At 43.6% G+C, this 23,626-nt stretch overlaps 2 protein-coding genes across 2 annotated transcripts in view; one reads left to right on the forward strand and one right to left on the reverse strand.

The window, feature by feature from the left end:
* Positions 1-3,944: 3,944 nt before the first annotated feature.
* dis3l (DIS3 like exosome 3'-5' exoribonuclease) lies at positions 3,945-21,262 on the forward strand. The gene is made up of 18 exons (XM_076078509.1): positions 3,945-4,192; positions 6,244-6,397; positions 7,414-7,542; positions 9,178-9,313; positions 10,681-10,848; positions 11,604-11,682; positions 11,767-11,946; positions 12,166-12,335; positions 12,434-12,595; positions 13,438-13,688; positions 14,444-14,536; positions 15,197-15,485; positions 16,580-16,815; positions 17,748-17,902; positions 19,117-19,295; positions 19,380-19,525; positions 19,733-19,904; positions 20,754-21,262. The coding sequence occupies exons 1-18, from the start codon at positions 4,060-4,062 to the stop codon at positions 21,078-21,080; spliced, it is 3,159 nt and encodes a 1,052-aa protein (XP_075934624.1). The 5' UTR covers positions 3,945-4,059; the 3' UTR covers positions 21,081-21,262.
* A 68-nt stretch (positions 21,263-21,330) lies between these two features.
* Positions 21,331-23,626, reverse strand: part of tipin (timeless interacting protein) — a 6,938-nt gene continuing 4,642 nt past the window's right edge. The window contains exons 7-8 of the mRNA XM_076078510.1: positions 22,392-22,628; positions 21,331-21,936 (exon numbers count right to left, since the gene is read on the reverse strand). Coding sequence (XP_075934625.1) covers positions 21,680-21,936; positions 22,392-22,628 — 494 coding nt within the window. The 3' untranslated portion in view covers positions 21,331-21,679. The remainder of the gene's footprint in view (positions 21,937-22,391; positions 22,629-23,626) is intronic.

The following is a 23,626-nucleotide window of genomic DNA, read 5'->3' on the forward strand; positions in this document are numbered from 1 at the left end:
CTGAGCCTCCATCTGCCATCACTCTCATTTACTTTGGCTTGTTTTTTATTTTTATGAGATTAATGCAGCTTTTTTAATTTGCATTTCTTAAAACCTTTTTGTGTCTCATCTCCGGAGCCAAACAGTTACTTGAACCCGCTCCTGCACGCGCACGCACACACACACACGTTCCTGAAATAAAGCTTCAACTGAACCGTTGAACCCAACCTCCACCTCCAGCCACACACACACACACACACACACACACACACACACACACACACACACACACACACACACACACACACACACACACACACACTCCTCTGAGAAGGTAGAGACACATTTAATTAAAGTAAGAGCTCCGGAGTCGTCAAAAGCTGCATTACTTTTATTGCAGAGGCACATTTGTGACAAACGTCTCCGTGACATATTGGGCAGCACATTCTCCGACTGCAGCAGCACAGAAAGATGCAGCTTCACTGGAGGAGAGAACACAGAAGACTGAGCAGCCTCCAGCTCTCTCTCCCTCTCTCTCCCTCTCTCTCTATTCATGGCTTTGAGCTTCACATGCACAAATATCCTGAATATATAATCTATTTTAACCACTTGATGTGATCTGTTTTAAGACCTGTGCACAGCACTTCTGTGTGAGAATAATCAGCAACACTTTGGTCCCAGCTGTTGGCTCACATGTGCCTTGCTCAAGGTCGCCATCTAGTGCTGACAGTGTGTTACTTCCTGTGTAAAGTCCGCCTGCTGGGACGCCTCGGGGGAATCGATGGGAATACTACAACAGCAACGATCGTCCTGTGACACAGCTAGTTAACGTCAAACCCCTCCGACAGAGTCCAGACAGCAGCCCGTCTCAGTGCACAGCAGGGCCCTGCAGATGTTTTCACTTCATGCAGCTGCTCACTTCATTACAGCGTTATTGCATTGACTAGGTCCCGATTAGATCACTGGAATAAAGCCCAGCTGAGCTCTGGGACGGAGGACCGGTGATGAATGATTAGCTGTTTTGTCTAGAAAATGTCAGAAAATTGTGTTTCCCCAAAGCCCCACGATGACGTCCTGAAATGTCTTGTTTTGTCCACAACTCTAAAGATAATCAGTTTACTGTCACAGAGGAGGAAAGAAATAGAAAAGATTGACTCAAACCAAATATCCAATCGTCAAAATAGTTGCTAATAAATTGAAGAGATTGAGAACTTGTCCACTTGCACTAAATAACAACAAACTCTGAATGACTTGAAGGTAAAGAAAGTATATCGTTTCATAAAACAATTAGTTATGAGACAAACTTATTGTAAGGCAGGCCAGCCTCATACTGGTGCAGAACAACAGTAACAACAGCAAACATGTGAATTAATAACAGGCGGGTTAGAACTGACAAAGAAAAAGCAACAAAGCAAAAGCAAAGATTTCTTGAGATATACCAATTTTTAAAAAATGTGCCCATTTAGCTCAAAATGAAGCAATTGTGCAGCTGGATTTAAAATAAATATGCAGGATATTTAAGGGACAAATATCACACAAGAATGTATCTGTCTGGTGCAGAGTGCAAATATACTCCAAAAATCAACTTCAGCAGCAGCAATAGAAAGAGAATACAGCAATGTAGAATATAAATATAACATCATTAGTGCGATTATAAACTCACTGATAGGAAAGCACACATTCGCTCTGTGTCAGGTTATTATCATTCAATGTGTAAACGGTCAACAGTAGCATGTTACCTGCAGGAGCAACGCGTCCTAAATAAAGTTCATCCTCGTAGACTTAAGGACTTAAGGAGCTCCGCGAGACACGACGTGAAAAGAAATGATTCTTAAAAGGTGAATTCTCTAGAAAGATGTCGGTGCAGGTAACACGAGTAAAGTCCTCAGCGTCCGTGTCGGTCCACAGTGGAGACTAACTTGAGCCTCAGACTCTCTGCTGCAGCTTCTCTCTCCACAGAGCGACCAAAGAGCAGCGGAGGGGGCGAGAGGACGACCCCCCCCCTCACCGCCGCTTCCGCTTGTGAATGAAGAAAGAAAGAAAACGACGGTTTAAATTTCCCTTCAGTGTCGAATTAAGACAAATACAAAAATATAAACTACGAATATGAATGTCGTAGCTGATATTTGATGTATGGTTGCGGGAGTGCACTTTTCTTTATCACCATTTTATGCTACTTTATACTTCTACTCCACTACATTTTGGAAGTAACGTTCAATGTTCCACAACTTTTATGAACCATCATTAGTCACTAGTCACTCTGCGGAGTCAGATAAATGTAGAAAAAATATATAAATACTGTGAAATATACATATTCACTTATGTCCCATTCCCCATTACTTATGGTGACGTCACTTTACGTTACGTGACGATAATACTTCTGTGACGTTGCTTTTACTTAAGCATGGCTTTGAACGCAGGACCTTTAACTTTTACTTGAAACAGAGTGTGTTTACACACATTTCACACGGGTCATATCGACTATATATTAAAACCACTTTTTGTACTTTATAAACGCCTGACAACGACCCCGTTCTTTAATAATGATAATAATAATAATAATAATATATTATTTGTAAAGCATATTTCATAACAGAAATGCAGCACAGAGTGCTTTACAGGAAGGGGAAATAGAAATAGAGTGAACATAAAAATAGGGATAGAATGCCATAATTCATGGAAAATAGAATACTACACATACACATAATACTAGTAAAAAAATAATAAAGTTAAACATATTAAAATCAGTACCGATATTTGTAGACTCCACATAAACATGAATAAACACTGCAGCAGCATCAAAACAACCTGTAACGGACTTTAAAGGCAGTGTTGGCTGGTGGAACATGTTCTCTGTAGGGCTGTGCAAACATCCCAGAATGATTTAATGCAAAAACATTAAGGTATCAAACACGTATTACTACTTTGCAGTTAAATATTTAACCTTTATTCCAACATGAAAAAAAACACAAAATAACACTTGATAAACACGTCAGGACAAAAATCCTCACATTCGTGCAGATGGAACGAGACATTTTTAATCGACTAATCATTTCAGCTGTACTTAACTAAACTAAATGTCATTTTACAGAAGCTCTTTGTGTATTTCGTATATTTTGTATATTTTGTGTGCAGAAATCTGAATTTGTAAAGTAGCCAAAGCTGTTAAAAATAAATGTAGTGGAGTAAAAAGTACCATACGTCCCTCTGAGAGGAAGAGTAGAAGTACAAACTGGAAAGAAAATAATATATTTAAGTAAAGTACAGGTACCTATAATTTGTACAGTATTGAGTGAAACTTAGTTTTAATCCACCACTGCTTGTGTCCTGAGTCGACCGGATGTGGGCTTTAATACTCAGAGATTACATTAAAGTGTTTTCTTCTCTAAGATGCAAAATAACAACACGCTGGTTCAATTATTTAACTCTCAGTCAGAAACTCTGTGAGTACTGAAGCAAGTAACAAAGTAACAGACATTTAAATTATACATACAAATATATATATAAACATGTTTCTAAAGGTTTACACATGTGCACACAATATTTATACAGTTTAGGTTTAACAAACTTTAACAAAACAATGTGTATACAAATATTTAGAAATGTGCCTGAAAATCTTATCACATGCACTAAAAGCTAATATACGACTGCAAGCTGTGAAATTATTTGTAATAATCATTTATTACCAAAATATTAATCAAATATGATGAAATATTGATCAAAAATATGAATGACCTTTAAATCTGTCTGCTGTATTTGTCTATTTGCTGTTTAGTTATTTAACGTATCTTCTTTAACTTGACGCCTCTTGTTGTCTTTGGGGACTGATAATAAAGTATCTTATTCGATCTCATTCGCTTCCACACAATGACCGCTCATAAATTCCCGACAGCACCTGAACGCCGCAACAGAGGGGGGAGGGGGGAGGGGGGAACCCCCGCTTTTGCGTCATGACGTCAGCCTTCACTTCCCTGAAGTTCCTGCGTGGATTGTTTACAAGTGTGTCGCTTTGCTCCCCGCGTTGCGAGAGAATAAACAAGGAGCAGCTGATGCGAGAGAGCAGCTGACGAGGCTCTGAGGATGATTAAGACGGAGAAGATCCTGCACCTGAAGAGCTGCAGGGGCCGGAAGGTCCGCGTGGTCCGGGAGCACTATGTGAGGGAGCGGGTCCCGTGTTTCAGCGCTCTGTGTCAGGCGGACTGCGACAACCAGGGTAACAACAAAGGCACCAACACCGGCCTTTTATTCTCCTTTACGGTGAACTACGGGACCAAACACGCACCGGCGGCACTGCAGATGAGCGCGCGAGGCTGGCGTCGACTCCACATATCACATATTCATGTTTTACTGATATACTGCGTTATTATATACTTATCAGTGACGTGCGGTGAGGTTCGTGGCTGGGCACTGACTCTTTCAGAGTCAGATTTACAAATATATGAACCCAATATAGAGTAGCTTAAATCACCATTCAATTGGCAGCCTGCACATTGACTACTGGTTGTTTTTCATATTTCATATCAGCATTCTTTACACACACATAGGGAAGGTACATATTTGAATGCACCAGGAGCGTGTGCGCCGCGATCTGCGACCTGCCCACCAACCTGTTTCAGAAGCGGAGCGCTCGCGGGCGCCACCCGCGAAAATCTGTGTAACAACCACGGATTTATAAAGAGAACAACAAACACATAAAAGGTTACTTTACCTGTCCGCCGTTGGATTGCTGTTGATTTGGTCATATTTCCCTGTTTTTTGAGAATTGTTAAAGCTTAGATATTTAATCTTCAATGTTTGCGGTCAAAGCAAAATATGAGAAGAAGAAGAGAAGTGTAGAAGAAGAGGGAACTACAAGCATGAACCCGACCCGTGGGCTCTCGCACGCCCCCTTCAGTGAGGCAGAGGTACTGTGTGCCTCCCCTCTGTCCTTCTTCACTGCGGCTTCTGTCAGATCAGCAAGACTGAATATATTCTACACATACGTGAAATACATGACCTGTTCTATGGAATGAAAGGACATATAATACAAGTGTCTACAAATATTACAGTGGTGACAAACAATGAGAAAGCAAAAGGCACGCTCAACCCAGTTTGTTAGGGATTGCGCAATCTGAGGTGAGGCACAGCTCGTCGCTGCCTCACCTCGCGTGTCTCTGTTTGAACAGGACATGCGCAAATTCAGCGATTTTGACTATAAAAATGCTTAAAATGATTGAAATCATACAGAAATTACATTTATAGCATAGATCAGCAGAGAAACATTATTTATTTTATTTTATCATTATTTGTTTTTTACTTTTCATGATGACGGGTGAGGCTCTGCCTCCCCTGACCGCACGTCCCTGATACTTATATACTCGTGTTTAAACAGCCAGTAAGACAGAGTCAGTGTAGACCAGTGGTGGAATGTAACAGAGTACATTTACTCTAAATTTGATGTAAGGTCTATTGTGCGGTTGCCCCTTAGTCGATTAGTCGACTAGTCGGTCGTTTTAAGACTTTCTTTAGTCGATTTCTCATATTTGTAAGCTTTTTTTTTTAATGCTGTATGACAAACTTACCAACACATGTGTCTAAAAAAACAAAAGATTTAAAGTTTTATGTGACTTTCACTTTCGATTAAATCGATTAGTCGATAAACTCTGTACTACATCTCAGAGGTACATATTGTACTTTATAATGTACTACATCTCAGAGGTACATATTGTACTTTATAATGTACTACATCTCAGAGTTAAATATTGTACTTTTTACTCCACTACTCCAAACTCAAGCCTTCAAAACATCGGTCTACCAATCAATGGATGACGACTACGTCCACTTCTTACATACAGTCTGTGGGTAGGAAGTAGTTCGTCCCGGTTCAATGCATACTGCATGCAACAGTACGTACTTTGTAAGGGCAGCTGCAGTACGTACTAAAAGTAAAAGTATGTGATTTGGAGTTCAGCTAATGTGTGGTGACGGATGTTAATCCGAGACTATCTACACAAACATGTCTGTTGCATGGACTCTCTTCAGAGCTTCTCACAATCTTCTTCCATGTAACGAGCTGTAGGAACTGCAGAGACAGAACAGTGATTACCTCCTTCCATAAACGTTGGCACTTGTAAACAGTGTTTGCAGGTGCAAATAATAAAAGGTTTGTAGCATCAGCTCAGCTACAACACAAAGACAGGTAAACTCTGTTGACCGCGAGCATCTGGACTTGTGTTGGTTTTGAAGTGAATCCGTGAAAAGATGATCTGCTTACATCCCAACCAGATGGCAAAGTGCTGCCGGGAGACTTGACCCACTACGTGGTCCCTGACGTCGGGGTGGTGGTGGACTATCTGGAGATCCTGGAGTTCAGAGAGCTGCAGGGCATCGTCTTCACCCAGACCGCCTGCCAGGCCGTGCAGCACAGCAAAGGCCGCAGGTACGCTCACACCAACACGCTGAACAAGTGCACGTCTCTGGAAGGAGGGTTCTTTCTTAATATGGTCGGTAGCACCGGCTTATTTTTCTATCGGGCAAGTAGAGAAATATTGGAGCTCCAGGCACCCTGGGGGCAACGGGAACGGCTCCCGTGGTCAGGACCTTTAATTCCTGAGGCTGCTTTTGAGTTAGGCCTCTAATTACAACCTTCCTGCACAAGTGTGTGAAGAGCGATGCAGAGGTCAACCTCATTATATGGATGCTCCGCTGACGAAGGCTAAAGAGACCAGAAACACGTCTCAGGCCTCTTTGGAGAACGCTGTAAATAAGGGGTCCCACATGACCCCCCCCCCCCCCCCCCCCCCCCTGCTTTTCTTTCTGAATTTTCTGCTTACGCCGCAACATTTAACATGTTGCATCATTTATATGATGTGGCTTCACTTCTGATACGGTGGACAAAGCTGGTGGAGCATATTCTGATGCCACACTGTGTCAGTAATTGCAGTTTCCCCCCATTCGGGGGGGGGGGGGTGTGTGTGTGTGTGTACTGTAAAGTGCATTATACGCTCACCTGATGTATGAAAGAAATATCCAGCTACGTGATCCTCACTCTCAGAAAGGTTCATTCTTGAGACATGCTACGTTAAAGGAGTAGTTAGATGAGGAGATGGACACCACTCTCCTTTTGGTAAATATGAACTATTACTAGCAGCTGCTTAGCTTAGCTTAGCATTGGAACTAGAAACAAAAAAGAGATTCATCAACCAGGTAGAGACACAAAATGACTACAAAAAGACCAAAAAGAGACACAAAACGATTACAATTAGATACTAAACGGCTACAAAGAGACTCAAAACGACTACAAACCAGCTGCAAAGAGACAAGAAAGTGAATATATGTATCACCCAAAATGTCAAACTATTCCTTTTAAATGTTGCAATTCTCTCTATGATTTAGACCTTATGTTGTATATGTGTGTGTGTGTGTGTGGGGGGGGGTGTGTGTGTGTCCGTGCAGGCAATACAACCGTCTGCGAAACCTGCTCAAAGACCCTCGACACGACTGTGTGCTGTTCGCCAATGAATTTCAAGAGTATTCCTACTGTCCACGGGAGAAAGGGGAGAGCCAGGAGAAGTGGCAGACCAGGTCAGTGTTCAATGCCTTACAGACGCAAGTACTGTATAATAAAGAGCGATCATGTCCTTTAATATAGATGTAGTTGAGAGAGAGAAGAAGAAGCTAATCAGGGAGACACTTTTGTCATATAACATAAGAGACCGGTTTGTTTTGTCATGTTTTTTTTCTTGTGTAACAAATTGGCTTCAAGTGCATTTTGTTGTTACATAATGACAACAAAGAACCCTTGAACCCTTGAACCCTTGTTTGTGGCTGCTAGTGTTAGCTCCTATTAGCCATGTTACTAGCATTAGCTAATGTAGCCATATTGCTAACGCTAGCAGCCAGAACCACAACAAACAAACAAACATTTTCTAAACATGAGCTCTGGTGAAACCTACAATATTTTACTGAGACTGTTTCTTCCTGGAGAACCTCCACCGGAGACTCCAGGAAGTCACTAAAGAACGTTTTGAACTATTTCTGAACTTTGTGAAGTTTCATTTATGAAATAGTCGAGATGCTTCTGCTCCTCTGGCTCCTTCAGCAGATTTTAGATGAAAGTTTAAAAATGCAGTTTAGTAATGTATAAACCCTGAATTCACTTCAACTTTGGTTCAACTTGAAGAAGCTGGTGGTGCTGAACCACATGGCAAAGAGGGCCCGCCTCCTGGCTAAGCTGTCAATCAAAGATTTGTCCGGGGGGCTTTAGGGGCAATTTCACTATTTTCTAAAAGATGTTTTTTTTTCTCCATTCAGGAAGAAAATGGGTACTATAAGCAAAATAAAATATGGACTTTAGTAATTATTTGATACTTATCTTTTCATCTTTCCGAGGGTCCTTGAACACATCATGTGTGACGAACGTCAGGAAAAGCAGCCGAAACGAAGCTTAAAATTGTGATATTTCATCAAAAACATTTTATTCTACATGTCTTATTTAAAAACATCGTCACAAATAAACTGTTTGCTTTAACCAGATTGTGTAAAAACATTACATTGTGAGCTCCTCAGTGAAACTATGAAGTCATGATTGTACGTTCAAATCCAAAATGATATGATATACTGAGAAAACCAAACAAAATCAATACGTGTGTGACGGTATTGCAAGCACGTCATTTGCATAATTATTATCAATGCATCTGCAGATCAAATAGTCGTCTGCTGCAGAGATTAAACAGCCAACTAGGAAGCTGCGATACAGAAGGAAGAGATAATCAGACGCAGTAAAAGTACTGCTTACCACCCAGATCTTTGTGCCGATAAAGATTTAATTACGTGGCTCGCGATGACGTGGTCCACCTGTGTTACGCATTATGTCGTCCCCAAACTTCTTAGTTTCACTTTTAAAGACTTTTTGTAAGGCTGGAGCTGCAATCTGGAGTTCATTCATTGCAGTAAACAGTTACAGGTACTTTATGTGCTAAAGTAACTAAACACAGGATATGAAAGTTTAACAGGCAAGCTGTACTTCATTAAGAGTGTGTGTGTGTGTGTGTGTGTGTGTGTGTGTGTGTGTGTGTGTGTGTGTGTGTGTGTGTGTGTGTGTGTGTGTGTGTGTGTGTGTGTGTGTGTGTGTGTGTGTGTGTGTGTGTGTGTGTGTGTGTGTGTGTGTGTGTGTGTGTGTGTGTGTGTGTGTGCGCGCGCGTGTGTGTGTGCGTGTAGGTGTGTGTACTCTGCAGCAGTGTGGTACTACAACCACCTGGCCGGTATGAGGGACGTGGTGATGATCACGGAGGACCAGGAGGCCGTGGCTCAGTACAGCAGCCTCCACTCCGGAGTCTACGTCATCTCCATCAAGGTACGGGACGTCCCAGCGACGTTGTCCACTGAGGATTTGGACAATGAGACATGTGACATGACAAACGGCTGTGAGGTTAAAGCGCCGACGTTCAGCTTTAACTGGAGGGTTTTACTCGTGAAGTTGTAGCGCTGCAGTGTTCCAAAAGAGAACGAGGAGTCCTTCACTTTCTTGGTTTGGTTTATTAGATATGGACGTCACAGCGACTATTACGATTAGAACTGTAACACACATTTATGCACGAAGACCAGCTGCATGTGTTTAGTGTTTGTAGTGAAAATGCAAACACAGGAGGCTTTAAAAAATAAATAAATACAATAAAAGAATACGTACAGGTTTTCTAGGAGTGAGAACAATGTTTCCATGATTTAATAGCTCTGTTTAAAACATTAACTTTATTTAATTAACATTCATTCTGCTCCTCACACACAGCAGTGATGTGGACGCCCTCAAACAACATTACATCTGAAAGCCATTGTTGAGTTCAGAGCCAAAACAATACATATTTTTACTGTTTTTTTTTAAAACACTTTCAATTTTGAGGTTTCACCTCGAGGAGGATTGTAGATTTTTTTTTTTAATTAAATTTTTCGTGCGCTTTTATTTTGTCTGAACAAGTTGAGTTGAAACTGTGCACTGATGAAGATTTGATCATCACAGTGGAGAATAAACTTTATGGCGAGTGTTAGCGTAACACAGGTGGTGTCATTATTCCACAGCTGTTTATTCGTGCAATCAACATCCGATCGTAATGAGAAGTTATAGCGAAAACTTTTTTTTTTGAACAGGAATGAGTAGTTTAATAACCTCATACGATCATAACGTCACAGTACGATTCCTCTGAACGTTGATTAACTCAGAATAAATGCTTTAGTTAACTAAGACATCACAGAATTTATGTAATAAATTAAACAAGACTACAAAATGTACTTCAGTAATCTCTCTAGTCAACCCTTAAATCCTAAATCTTGTTCATACATCAGCATGGATTGCTCAGAGGGCTGAAGTTGCGTTGCGTTGCTCCGTCCATATCACTCCACTGAGCTGCTTGACAACTAATATGCTGTTAAAGCAGTGAAGGAAAAACAAACTGTCACTACGGCTGCTTTAAGGTTTGGATGAAGCTGCTCCATCCGACTCAGTGGAGCACCGACAGTCGTTCTAACGCACGAGAAAGATTTCACCAGAATCCGACCCGGTGGCTCCGATGACGAGCATTAAGAATAACTCTATAGAAACAGACCATCTTCTCTCTGATGGTCTCTTTACTGATGGAGGTCTGATAGAGGATCAGGACTACACTGAGACTGGTTCAGAACCAGTTCAAAGTTCCTGTTCCTGACACGTCTTCACTCTGTATTTGACAGGATTTTTTGCAAAACTTCTGGCCGGAGCTGTCGGCAGCACATGAGCTGTACAGCTCCATCTCCCAGGCGCTGCACGAGAAGGAGAGCGAGGCCACGGAGAGAGAGTACGCCGAACATCTGCCCGCCGAGGTCCTGGAGGCTGGAATCAAGTCTGGGTGGTACATTCAGGTACAGAACAAGTCCACCTACGTGGTTTTATGTTGAGTGGGTCTCTCTTTAGAATCGCTGTTCTGGTGAACAAAAGGCTTCTTGAAATGTCTGGAAAAAGTAAAAACTTGTGGACTAGTTTGTGGACTGATGTTATGAAGCACAAGTTTGCCGATGTTTTTTTTTCTCATTTTTTTTTACAAACAATAAACAGGAAGTGACCATATTTGGACTGAGCAGGAGTGACGTAGAGACGCCATATACGTCTCTGGTAGAGACCTGTCAATCACTGTGTAGCCCCGCCCTAAAGCATCCCCTGCTTTATGGTCTGTTTGACTCTAAATGGACCATAATGTACTAAATGAACATCATGCTGTATTGAAGAAGACTTGAAACTAGAGATTGAGACCATAAACTCATGTTTACAATGTTTACTGAGGTAATAAATCAAGAGAGAAGTAGAGTCATTTTCTCATAGACTTCTATACAACCAGAGGAGTCGCCCCCTGGTGGACATTAGAGAGAATGCAGCTTTAACACATGAAGCTTTGGCTTCACTCGGTAGAAGAGATGTTACTGCCTGGTAGCCACCAATGTGAAAGAGAAACATTAAACTTGATGTGGTAGAAATACATTTTAGGGGTCGAGGAGGCAGTAAAGGAAAGAGTTATCAGCTCTAGAGCACCGGAGCTGATCGAGGACAATCTGGTGAATCAAACTAGATAATTAATGTTCCTCACACAAGATGAATCTCATCTTTCTTTCCTTTTCTTCAGGGCACTCTGAATATCAGCAAGCACCGGGCGCACAGCGAAGCCTCGATCACGGCGGAGGGTTTGTCCAACAAGAACTCAGGTGCAGAGCTGCAGCAGCAGAACTCAGCTCACCCGTCTCTCCTTGATATCCGCTGGCGTTGACTCTCTTCTTCTCTCTCTGCAGATCTGAGTTGGGGCGTGTTGGTGTGCAGCGCTAAGAACCGCAACCGGGCCGTGCACGGCGACGTGGTCGCGGTGGAGCTGCTGCCGAAGAGCGAGTGGAGAGGGAAGGACACGGCTCTGACTGAGGGTCAGGGCGAGGAGAAGAGCGGAGAGGACGGCGACAGGAAACCCATGCCGACAGGTGAGTTAACCAAACAGTAAGATAATCATCCAACTCAAAGGTCCACTTCTATTCACTGCATGGAAACCATTGAAACCTCTGAGTGACTATAAGAGGACCTTTAATACTGTTGAGAGCATAATCATATACCAAGATGATTTTAAGGCAAACACCTGGAAAAAAGTAGAATTTTGACACTAAAACACAATCAATTCTATCTTTCTGCACCAAAACCCTCAGGCCGCGTCGTGGGGATCCTGCAGAGGAACTGGAGGGACTACGTGGTCACTTTCCCCCCCAGAGAAGGGCCTCAGCCCCAGAGCAGGAACTCCCAGCGCATCCTGGTCGTCCCCTGGGACCACCGCATCCCCAAGATCCGCATCAGCACCCAGCAGGCCGACGCCCTGCAGGTCTGGTTCCTCGATGTGTTATTCACTCAGATTAGGAAACTAGTTCGGCTGATATAAGATCGGATCTCTTTATTATTCCCCCCCCCCCCCCCCCCCAGGACCACAGAGTGGTGGTGCGCATTGATTCCTGGGAAAGCACGTCGCTCTATCCCAACGGCCACAGCGTGCGCGTGCTGGGTCGGGCTGGAGAGCTGGAGACGGAGGTCCAGACCATCCTCATAGAGAACTGCATCCACGTGCCCCCCTTCTCCGACGCACAGGTGAGACGGAGGTCGTCTGTGCTCTTAATCTCACGTGAATCTGACGCGTCCGTCATTTGTCAAGTAAAACAAAATTCCACCGCAAACTACGGAGCACATCGTGAATCTGCATCTCTGTGATTTGAGGTCCTTTATTTGGGTTTGTGCTCTTTTTTCTGTCTTCCTGGAGGATCATGAAGCTGCTTTTGTTTTTATAACTCTAAAGTAAAATTTGCAACATTTTAGGTGTAAGTTTAGGAGCTCATTTTACTACACAGCATAGAGACCCATTCGCACCAGAGCGAGGGGTCTTTCTTCATATTGTGTCAACATAAATAGGCCTTTATCATGTTGTAATATTTATAATATTAAATGTAAATATAATTAGTATAATTAGTACAAGCGGATGTTGACTTCATATCCGAGGAATGATGTCGGTAAATTCTAGTCAAATACAAACTAAAGCACTAAACCCGTGTGAGTAGGAATTCAAAACAATAAAATAATCTTTAATTATAATTAATTCTGTGTTAACGGATGCTGAGGATCCCTGTTCCAGGATGCTGAACCTTTTTAAAAGAGCAGGATGACGCTGAGCAGACTGAGAGACCCTGAGCGTTGCTGTTCATGAGCGTTTATAGTTGTGTTCTTCACCTCACGAGGACACTTTAATGCTTAGTTTCAACGCTCCGCACACAGATTAATGGAACAGCCTTGAAGCTGCATGTTGTTGTTGTTTCCTTTTCACTTCATACAGCACGTGAGCACCTTTTTATTATCGTTCATGTTGCTCATTTTATTTAGTAAAGAGCGTCCCGGTGAGAGAAGTGTCGAAGCAAAAATAAATGACTGTCCGTCCTCAGCTGAGGGAGATGCCGGTGAACTCGCCCGAGAGGCCGTGGACGGTGGATGCGGTCGAGGTGGCGGAGCGGCGGGACCTGAGGCAGAGTCACCTGGTGTTCAGCATCGACCCGCGGGGCTGCGAGGACGTGGACGACACGCTGTCGGTGCGCAGCCTCGCCGGCGGGAAGCTGCTGGAGCTCGGGGTCCACATCGCAGACGTCACCCACTTCGTCTCCGAGGGCTCGCTCACCGACCTGGAGGCACGGACGAGGTGAGTTTAGATCGAGGGAACGGGACCGACGGTGAGACGGAGAAGAGTTGAGAGGCCAGAAAGCTGCAGGAGCTCTTCTGTCATTTAGCAGAATCAAGAAGCAGCCGTCGTCATAAACAGAGAACACAGTGAGCAGCACGTCAAGGGATTCAATCTAGCAACTTCTGAACATCGAGAGATGAATATGAAAAAGATGAAGACACATTGTTGTTGAAACTTTGGTCTTTTTGCACTTTTCAAGGAGCAAATCAGTCAGTCAGGAATTCACTAAGAATGAATTCCAGGCGCTGATGGAAAGACACTTTAATATAAAACATTAATAACCAAAGTGCTTTAAAGATTACACAAGAAACACACGATGAAAACAAACAAACGCACACAGAATAAAACCAGTAAAAGAACACAAATGTTTCTAAGTTATGAGTATGTATATATATATATATATATATATAATCTCAATCAAAGTTACTACAAAGAACTTTCATTTTGTGTTGATTAACAGGTGAACACAGAATAAAAGCAAACGAATAACTACACTGAGAATAAAAACTATAAAAGTTTACAGAATATAAGAAATGAAACAAAAATAACAAATAAATGAAATTTAAAAGAAAAGCAGCCTCATCTCAAGGTCTGATCACAAATTACATTACAGAGCAAACGCCCATAAAGTGTTCCCTGTTTGCAGTTGATTGCAATCATCCATGTGGCAAAGTGAAGAAGACTCCTCTTCTTCCTCTTCTGTGTCTCTGAAGGTCTACGACGTACTACCTGGCCGACCGGCGCTACGACATGCTGCCTGCTGTTCTCAGTGCAGACCTCTGCTCTCTGCTGGGGGGGGTCGACAGGTCAGTGAACGCCACGCTGGTTCTACTTGTGTTTCCTTGATGAGCGGATTACAAACAACAATGAGACTTCATATAGAGAGGAGATCAACAACCTGTCAGAGTGCAGCTCAGAGAACAACCTGCTGCTCATCAGGAAAAACAAGCAGCTGATTGTTTATTTTAGAAAACAAAAGGAGGCGAAGACGCACACATCTGTCTGCATCACTGGAGCTGAGGAGGAGCAAGTTAACGACATCACAAACAACCTGACGTGGTCCTCACACTCCACATCTCCATCCTGGTGAAGAAAGCTCAGAAAACCTAAGAAGTTCTTGTAAACGTTTAACAGAGGAGCAATAGAAAACATCCAAACATGACATGTTCAGGGCCCAGGACAGGAGGGCTCTGCAGCGGGGGATTAAAACCAGAACGTCATTGGTTCTCACCTCCTGAGCATCAGAGATACAAAACCCACCAAAGAGATGCAGAAGTATCCGCTGCGAGACTCCTGAATTCATCCTCCACCCTTATATATGATATAGTTGTTTTTTGTTTTCTTTCCTATGTAGCAAATTGGGACTACAATCTAAATGTCGTTGTGTAACCCTGTCGTACCACGACAAATATAAACCTTCTAACCTTGTAGCGTGATACTGATGTGCACTCGTGTCCACTCTCCAGGTACGCGATGAGCGTGATGTGGGAGCTCGACGCACAAACCCTCGCCGTGGACAAGGTGTGGTACGGTCGCACGCTGATCCGCTCCTCCTACCAGCTCCACTACGAGCTGGCCCAGGCGCTCCTCAACGGGGAGCCGGCCGAGGTGCCGGAGCTGGACGGGCTCGGGTCCGAGGAGAGGGACGCCGAGCTGGCTCGGCTCACCCGGAGTCTGGAGACGCTGACTCGTGTAGCCAGACACCTCCGGGCGCAGAGGGACAGAGGAGGAGCGCTGGAGCTGGAAGGGGTGGAGGTAGGAGTGCTTCCTCTGTCCTCCTTCCTTATTCAAAATAAAGGATTCATCTTTGTCAAGCTGGTTTAATACTTTGTAATAACTGCTTTCATTCTTTCATGAAGTAACTTATTGTTAATAGTCCACTGTGATGATTTCCAGTAAATGAGTAAATGTTTTCTTGTTCGTGTCCGTTCCACGTGATCTTTAATACCGTGTATAAATAAAGACTTCAGTTGACTCTCAAGTTCTAAAGACAAACACTAAACTGCTGCAGATACGCTGTGCATGATGTCGCTGTAACGACGTGGTTCCTTTGATGAATCACTTTCATCTCAGAGAAAATTCAAGTTTTTTTTCTCCTAAATTTCGGTCTTCATCTCTGAGTACTGAGTCTGAGTACAACCCCCCCCCCCCCCCCCCCCCCCCCCCCCCCCCCCCCTCCGTCCCCCTCCGTCCCCGGCTCCGTAGGATCGATCATTTCACTTATAACGGCTTTAATACGCTGTTGTACCACTTGGTTTCTGAACCTAAGAAAAGAAAGTAAAACATGCTTCACACAGAAACACGATATAAAAGCTGCTCATACCTCCCACTGACCATAAACTGTCCAGATAATGTCTTGTTTCCAGATGTAGTGGTACATTACATTACATTACATTGCTGCTCTGCACAGAACCAGCTCCATGAAGACATGTTTCCTCCCAGTGTGTTGTGAGAACTGAACTGGTCTGCAGCGGGTTTTAAAATCCGGTGCTCGGAGACTCGTGTGTTTTATTTACTGGTTCATCCGTCAAAACAAGATACGAACTCTTCTTGTTGTTCGTCTATAAGATGCTCTAATAAAACCTCTTTTACCTTATTTAGATACGTGTGATGGGTTGAGCTGCATCACACTCGGTGTCATCATAAAGTGACATGGCGGTATTATTTTGTGAAATACTGTCATGGTGTTCAAGATAACCGTTATTTATTTGACCTACTGGAATAAGAGTTTCTCTATTTCCTGTGTTGTTTGTGTTGGAAACCAAAAGTAGGGGAAATGGTGCATTTGTTGGGGACTATTTTCTACACGACATAAAAGTCCTGAGTGTATTTTTGAAATCTCTCCTCAGGTGCGAGCCCAGCTGGACGAGGAGAGGAACATCACAGCCCTGGTCCCCCGTCAGCCGCTGGAGGTCCACGAGACCGTGGCCGAGTGCATGATCTACGCCAACCACTGGGTGGCGCGCAAGATCCAGGAGGCCTTCCCTCACCAGGCCCTGCTGAGGCGGCACCCGCCGCCACGGCAGGAGTTCTTCAGCCAGCTGGTGGACAGCGCCGCCGCTCGGGGATTCGCCATCGATACCGGGTGACTGATTTTATGAAGCTGTGTGTGTCTTCACTCATTTCACATGTTTGTTGTGCAGAAGAGGCAAGTTAGAAAAGATCATTCCTGTGATCCGTTTCTCTAAGTCTGAATAGTTTTCTCTGCTGTATTTATGGTGGAAAACACAATTATTGCCAGAATAACTTTCTCTAACTTTTTAAGTTCCCTTTTTCATCTGTGACACAGCTGGGGAAATGTTCTGCCAGGTACATTTTGTTGTTTTTGGTCAGGATTATATTTCTGTGTTTGTTGTTGTAATACTCGTTTTGGCCACAACCAGCTGAAGTGCACTCAGGTGGCAACCTCGGTTCTGCCGAGTGAAGCCGATGCTTCATGTGTTAAAGCTGCATTCTCTCTAGTGTCCACCAGGGGGCGACTCCTCTGGTTGTATAGAAGTCTATGAGAAAATGACTCTACTTCTCTCTTGATTTGTTCGGCCGTAGTCCGAGATGGCGACGGCCAACAACGCCGAACGAATGGGTGACGTCACGATGACTACGTCCACTTCCTCTATACGGGCTATGAGTTCACCACTGCCCCACGTTCTAAATAACACTGAAAGCATACATTTTCCCCTTAATGGCAGTTTAGCGCCCGATTAAGATACAGTTCCAGCCATAAGAAAGACGTTACATTACTTAACACAAAATATATGTACCTTTTGTTTAGAGTACACTGAGAAATGAAAACTCTCCTGGTAGAAAGACATTAATGCTTTGAGTCGTATTCAGACCACGGTTTAGTGGTGCACGGCAGCCTCTTGTGGCTGAAATGAGTATTACAACAACAAACACTACCTGATCCTGACGAGAAACAAATTTGCCAAAACTTTTGTTTTCACAGATGAAGAATAAAAGGGAACTTAGAAATATTGTCTGACTGTCGTATTCTAACGGGTGGTTCTGTTCCTCCAGGACCAACAAGGCTCTAGCGGACTCTCTGGATCAAGCTGTGGACCCACAGGACCCGCTGGTGAACAGGCTGCTGAGGATCATGGCCACTACTGCCATGTCACAGGCTGTGTACTTCTCCACTGGTCTCCAGTCTCAAGACCAGTTCTACCACTACGGTACATTAGACAATATCTTTACAATATCCTCAGCTTTTTATTGTATCAACAACTAACGGAGGTGGCATTGAGTTCAGGCAGCAACTTGCAGTCCTGCCGAGTGAAGTCAAAGCTTCATGTGTTAAAGCTGCATTCTCTCTCGTGTCCACCAGGGGGCGACTCCTCTGGTTGTATAGAAGTCTATGAGAAAATGACTCTACTTCTCTCTTGATTTATTACCTCAGTAAACATTGTAAACATGAGTTTATGGTCTCAATCTCTAGTTTCAAGTCTTCTTCAATACAGCATGATGTTCATTTAGTACATTATGGTCCATTTAGAGTCAAACAGACCATAAAGCAGGGGATGCTTTAGGGCGGGGCTACACAGTGGTTGACAGGTCTCTACCAGAGACGTATATGGCGTCTCTACGTCACTCTTCCTCAGTCCATATATGGTCACTTCCTGTTCACTGGTTGCAAAATAACCAAGATGGCGACGTCCACTTCTTGTATAGAGTCTAGGGATTGAGTTACATTATGATGCGTTCAAGCTCTATTCAGTAAAAATGAGTATTAAATGCAGGTAAATTATAATGTTATGCGTGTGTTCACATGTAGTCTTTTGGTGAGAAGCTTGAATATATCCGGTTCTTTGAAGAAGCTGTTTTCACAGCAATATGAAATAAATATTAGAGAGATTTTCTTTTTCTTTTCTTTTATTGCGAGACAAGAGACAATACATAAACATAACAACAAGAGGACGACAAGAACAGTGAGACACAGGCCAGCTGACATCATAAAGTGTGTGTGTGTGTGTGTGTGTGTGTGTGTGTGTGTGTGTGTGTGTGTGTGTGTGTGTGTGTGTGTGTGTGTGTGTGTGTGTGTGTGTGTGTGTGTGTGTGTGTGTGTGTGTGTGTGTGTGTGTGTGTGTGTGTGTGTGTGTGTGTGTGTGTGTGCCTGCCTGAGCCCTTTGAAGTGAAAGGAAAGTACATAAATGAAAGGGCAAATAACATAAATAATAACATCCGCAAAAATGTGCATTCAACGTAACAAAATAACAGCTTAGAGAGATTTTTAACGTAGTGGTATCTTATCGGATCTCGGTATCGGCCGATACTTGGATATCGGTATCGGGAACGAACAAACGGCATCTGAGCATCTCTGATTTTTAGACTTAAAAGAAGATTAAAATGTTTTCTCGTGAACTGTGCCGATGTTGCTTTCTTTTTTTAGGACTGGCTCTGGACCGCTACACTCACTTCACCTCTCCCATCCGCCGCTATGCCGACATCGTGGTGCACCGCCTCCTCGCCGCGGCCCTCGACGTCGACCGAGGGTTGGACCCCCGCAGAGCAGTGGCCGGTAACAAAGAACTGGAGGAAGCGGCTCATCATATCAACAACAAGAACCGGGTCGGTGTTGTTTTTGTGGTTCACTTCTCTCAATGTACGTAAAGAAACTCCTCTGACCGTCCTACCTCTGTGTGACGTCCCCAGGCGGCCCAGCAGGCCCAGAAGCTGTCCACGGAGTTGTTTCAGTGTCTCTACTTCAAAGACAGAGACCCTCAGTCGGACCGGCGCTGTGTGGCCGACGCCGTCATCTACTCCATCCGAGACAACGGCGTGTTGGTGTTTGTCCCCGAGTACGAGTACTTTCAGCTTTTCATTGTCAAACCAAGTATTTGTCAATTCTATATGTTTAAAGGATGAAGATTGAATTATATGAAAACAACGTGTTGGTCCGTCTTACAGTAGAGAGCTGCAACGATGACGTCTCCCTCCCCCTCTCTCCCTCTCTCTCTCTCTCTCTCTCTCCCTCCCCCTCTCTCCCTCTCTCTCTCTCTCTACAGGTACGGTGTTAAAGGGCCGGTGTACATGAAGAATCGAGAGGGTGAGGTGGTGGCGGCCGGACAGGACGGTTGTTGTGAGTGGCAGAGCGGCTCCGTGCGGCGACACTCTGACCACATCAGCACCACGTCCAGCTGCGGCACCTCCACCTTCAGACTGTTCGACCACATCACCGTGAGTCGCATTTATTCATGTTTACGTATATAACTTTATTTTATAGCATTTATTCATTCATTATTTCACGCATATGTTATTTTTTAAGGATGTATTATTTTAGGACAGTAATCTAATATCATTGACTTTATGGGGAATCATATTGAGACGAAATGATCATATTGTAAAAAACACCTTTTTTTAATTAATTTTTTAATATATATCTTTTAAATCCTGCATTGCTTCCATGGCCGGATCCCAGTGTCAACATATCACGTTCCGTCACATCATGTTTTGTAGAATCGTGGGTGTTTATTTATCTGATAGTTTGTATTTGAACGTCTTCCGGGCTCTTTCCTCACAAGATGGAAGTAATTTGTCAAACAATCTATTTACTTGTTTTTGTCAAAGAGGTTAAATAACAAAGTAAAATGTTTGATGAATAAATCTGGAATAAAGTTTCTGATTTCATGTTTTTTGGTTTTCATATTCAAACCTTAATTCTTTGTGTAAATGTGATGCACCAGGCTGAACACGAACATGTGTTGTCCCCTTTGTTTTGCTATGAATTGTGGGTAATTCTCTTGGGCAAAATCTGCAGAAATGTGGACTTACAGAAACATGTTGACAAAGGACTCAAACACTGGAGGATCTGACAGACGGACAGAACTAAACCCTCACAGACTTACAGGGAGTCTGTGAGGGTTTAGATTGGGTCAAAGGTCATCGCTGGCGTTCTTCTTCTCCTGCTTCTCCTTCTCCTTCTGCTCCTCCTGCTTCTTCTCCTTCTCCTCCTGCTGATGTAGACATGTTTATTAGTTTAACCGGCAGCACGGAGGCCGTACGGTGATGTTTGAGTCTTCTCCACAGGTGCGTATCTCGGTGCGCTCGCTGCATTGCCACGCGGACGCTCTGAACCTGGAGGTCGTCAGCAACGAGCCGCACCGCGGCGCCGCAGAGCCTCAGCGGCCGAGCTCGCAGGGCCGCAGCCGGCTGGTCCAGGAGGTGGTGCGTCTGGCCGAGGAGGCGACCCAGCAGGCCCAGGAGAAGGCGGCCCGGCGGCCCAAACTCTCCAGAGAGGAGAGAGAGTTCAGCCAGAGCAAGACTCCCAATCTGTACTCTCTCCTGGAGGAGGTCCGGGAGCTGGCTCTGCTGGACCCGGAGGCCGCTTCACGGGTCGCTGCAACGACGGCGTGAAGCTGCGTAAAGTTTTTAAATAGACGACTGGAAACACGAACACATAATCAGAACTCCTTCATACGTTTCTTCAGCGTTGAGTGAATCATGATGGAAGATTTTATCATCCGCATACTTTTTATCATTTAGACAAATGTTCGATAATGCAAAGTGTGAATTTGATATTAAATGAGTTTTCATTACGTTGGTCCACAGACTCTGATTATTACATAGAGAACATAAATGTATTAATGAGAAGATGAGATCAGACTTTTCTTCAAAAAGTTTATTGTTTGGCATTAAAAAAACAAAAGATGGAAACTAAGCCTCGATTGATCAATAACACAAATGAGAACGTGTCGCGCTGCACTGATTATGACGTGACACCGACATTTATTACAAACTACATCCGGCTAATAAAATCTGAAGAAATATTTCATTTAAAGCTGCTGACATGACAAAACAGTGTATGTATGTGTATTTATGTGTGTTTATGTATTTCAGATGGAAACAGGAATTCAGAATTTGAACAAAGTTGCAAATTACAAGAACATAATTTATGCATAAATTAAATTCGTTGCCAAAACAAAAATAAATTCTGTCTTTCAATCTCAAGAGCGTTAATCTCCGTCCTCACACACGTTACCGGGTCCTTGGACCTCACCGAGACCGGGTTCTTCTTCTCTCTCACTGTGAGGTGATTCAGCAGGAGGCTCAGAGTCTGTGTGTGGAAGCTGGTGGGGTTCTTGTTGTTGTTGTGTGCTGCTGGCTGGCTCCGCCTCTAAAGCCTCCACCTCCTCATCCCGGTCTTTAGAATTGTTGAGGACGTTTGTCGGTTCATCTGCTGACGAGTCGACGGTCTGAGAGTCTGAAGGATCTGGTGGGAGACATTGTAGATCTGATGTCAGTCAATGTTTACATAATTTTAAAAATGATTCTAAGAAATAGAAAACCGGGGAGTGGTGCGTGCATATGTTACTATGAAGCCCTTAAATAAGCTGTGTTCATAAACTCACAAAACCAGAACATTATTACTACGTCCCAATACATTCTGACCCACAATCCTTTGCACAGCAGTTATATGAGCAAAAGAGTTCAAAGGGCTTTTTAGGGGCAGCTGCAGCTCGTACTACAAGTTAGAAGAAAGAGAGACCTGCAACGCAGCTAAGATCTAATGCTACCAAACACCTTCACAAGTCACTTAATCAACATGTACAGACTGGCCTGATGAGGATGCAGCTGTGCATCGTGTTGGTGACTGTCTGAGGTTTGTCTGCATCATTAATAGACAACGACTGAACGAGATCAGCTCTCAGCAGAAGTTCCTCTCACCCATTGGCTGCTGGCGGGCCAGCCTCCTCTCCAGGGCTCGCTGTCGGTTCAGCTCCATGCGTCTACGCTGCTCCTCCGTCAGGGAGGGAGCCGGGGGGGGAGCCGGAGCAGCCGGAGTGGAGTGGACCGGAGCCGGAGTGAACCGGAGCGGAGCCGGCAGGTCGTTAAAGCTTGAGCTGTTGAACGGATCCGGATCCCCAAAAACGTGAGATTCAGGAGCTGCTTCTTCTTCTTCACCTAAACAGACACACAGTGGACAGAACGTGGATTCAGAGAATACATTTGAACATTACTCACTCTCATATAAGTCTTATTGTTTGTGTGGCCTCATACTCAGGTCGGTCTCACAGAGCAAAACAAACAGCTGATAAATGCTTCTTTACTCTTCTGGACGTTACTGATGAAAGCTCCTCTGTAGCTTTCACTCTCCAGATCTCAGCCAATTAAAACTCGTTCCTGAGTCCAGTGTGACACAACGACCATAAACATATAACTGTGATCATTTTGACTAATATTGCAAAATGCTTTGTGACATTAGAGGGAATGATCAGTTTCAGATCACTATCCTAAAATGATTATTGTGCGATTGTTGCAGATTTGTACCAAACAAAGAGGTTTTCTTACGACAACATGGAACCACACAGGAACAACATGAGGTGTTCTGGGTAATTGAGCAGAAATTATCTCATGAAGTCTGAAAAACAAACCAATGACCGCACAGAAGGAAACTTAATGTCATCGTCTCAAACGCTTTGCTGCAGCAGGGAAACCTTTTATGCACCAGAAGTATAATTTAGCAGCAATATGCAGGTTTTCATTTTGATCCCAGCAGGGTCGGAAATGTACTTTAGTTTATTAGAAATGAACCGAGTCTGACGCTGAACGTCCATCTGCTCAATGAAGGAATAACAGTTTAGATATATTACATGTTTCAATTACAACGTAGCTTCCAGGAACGCACTATTTTTTGGTGGATGGGTATTTTACATTGATGTAAAGATAAAGTATCAATACATTTGTATTCATACAAGGTTGTTGTTTTAACTATTTTGTGTAGGTCCATCACATAAAATCCAAATAAAAAGCACTTTAAATTCCAGGTTGTAATGTAAACGAAATAGGAAAAACACAAAGTGAATACTTTTGACAATCTAATCATACGCTAACTTTACTAAACCTCCGCCAACAATTCACCTGCATTTGAGGGGTGGCAGGAGCTCATTACAGACCCTGAT

This window comes from Anarhichas minor, unplaced genomic scaffold (genome assembly GCF_050575085.1).
Source record: "Anarhichas minor isolate MPS153535 unplaced genomic scaffold, ASM5057508v1 ptg000067l, whole genome shotgun sequence".
In the NCBI taxonomy this organism is placed as follows: domain Eukaryota; kingdom Metazoa; phylum Chordata; class Actinopteri; order Perciformes; family Anarhichadidae; genus Anarhichas; species Anarhichas minor.

Coding starts and splice junctions, on each gene's coding strand:
- dis3l (XM_076078509.1), top strand. CDS start 4,060: ATGATTAAGACGGAGAAGATCCTGCACCTGAAGAGCTGCAGGGGCCGG. Junction 11,683..11,766: donor TTTGTCCAACAAGAACTCAG/GTGCAGAGCTGC, acceptor CTCTCTCTGCAG/ATCTGAGTTGGGGCGTGTTG. Junction 19,905..20,753: donor GACTGTTCGACCACATCACC/GTGAGTCGCATT, acceptor TCTTCTCCACAG/GTGCGTATCTCGGTGCGCTC.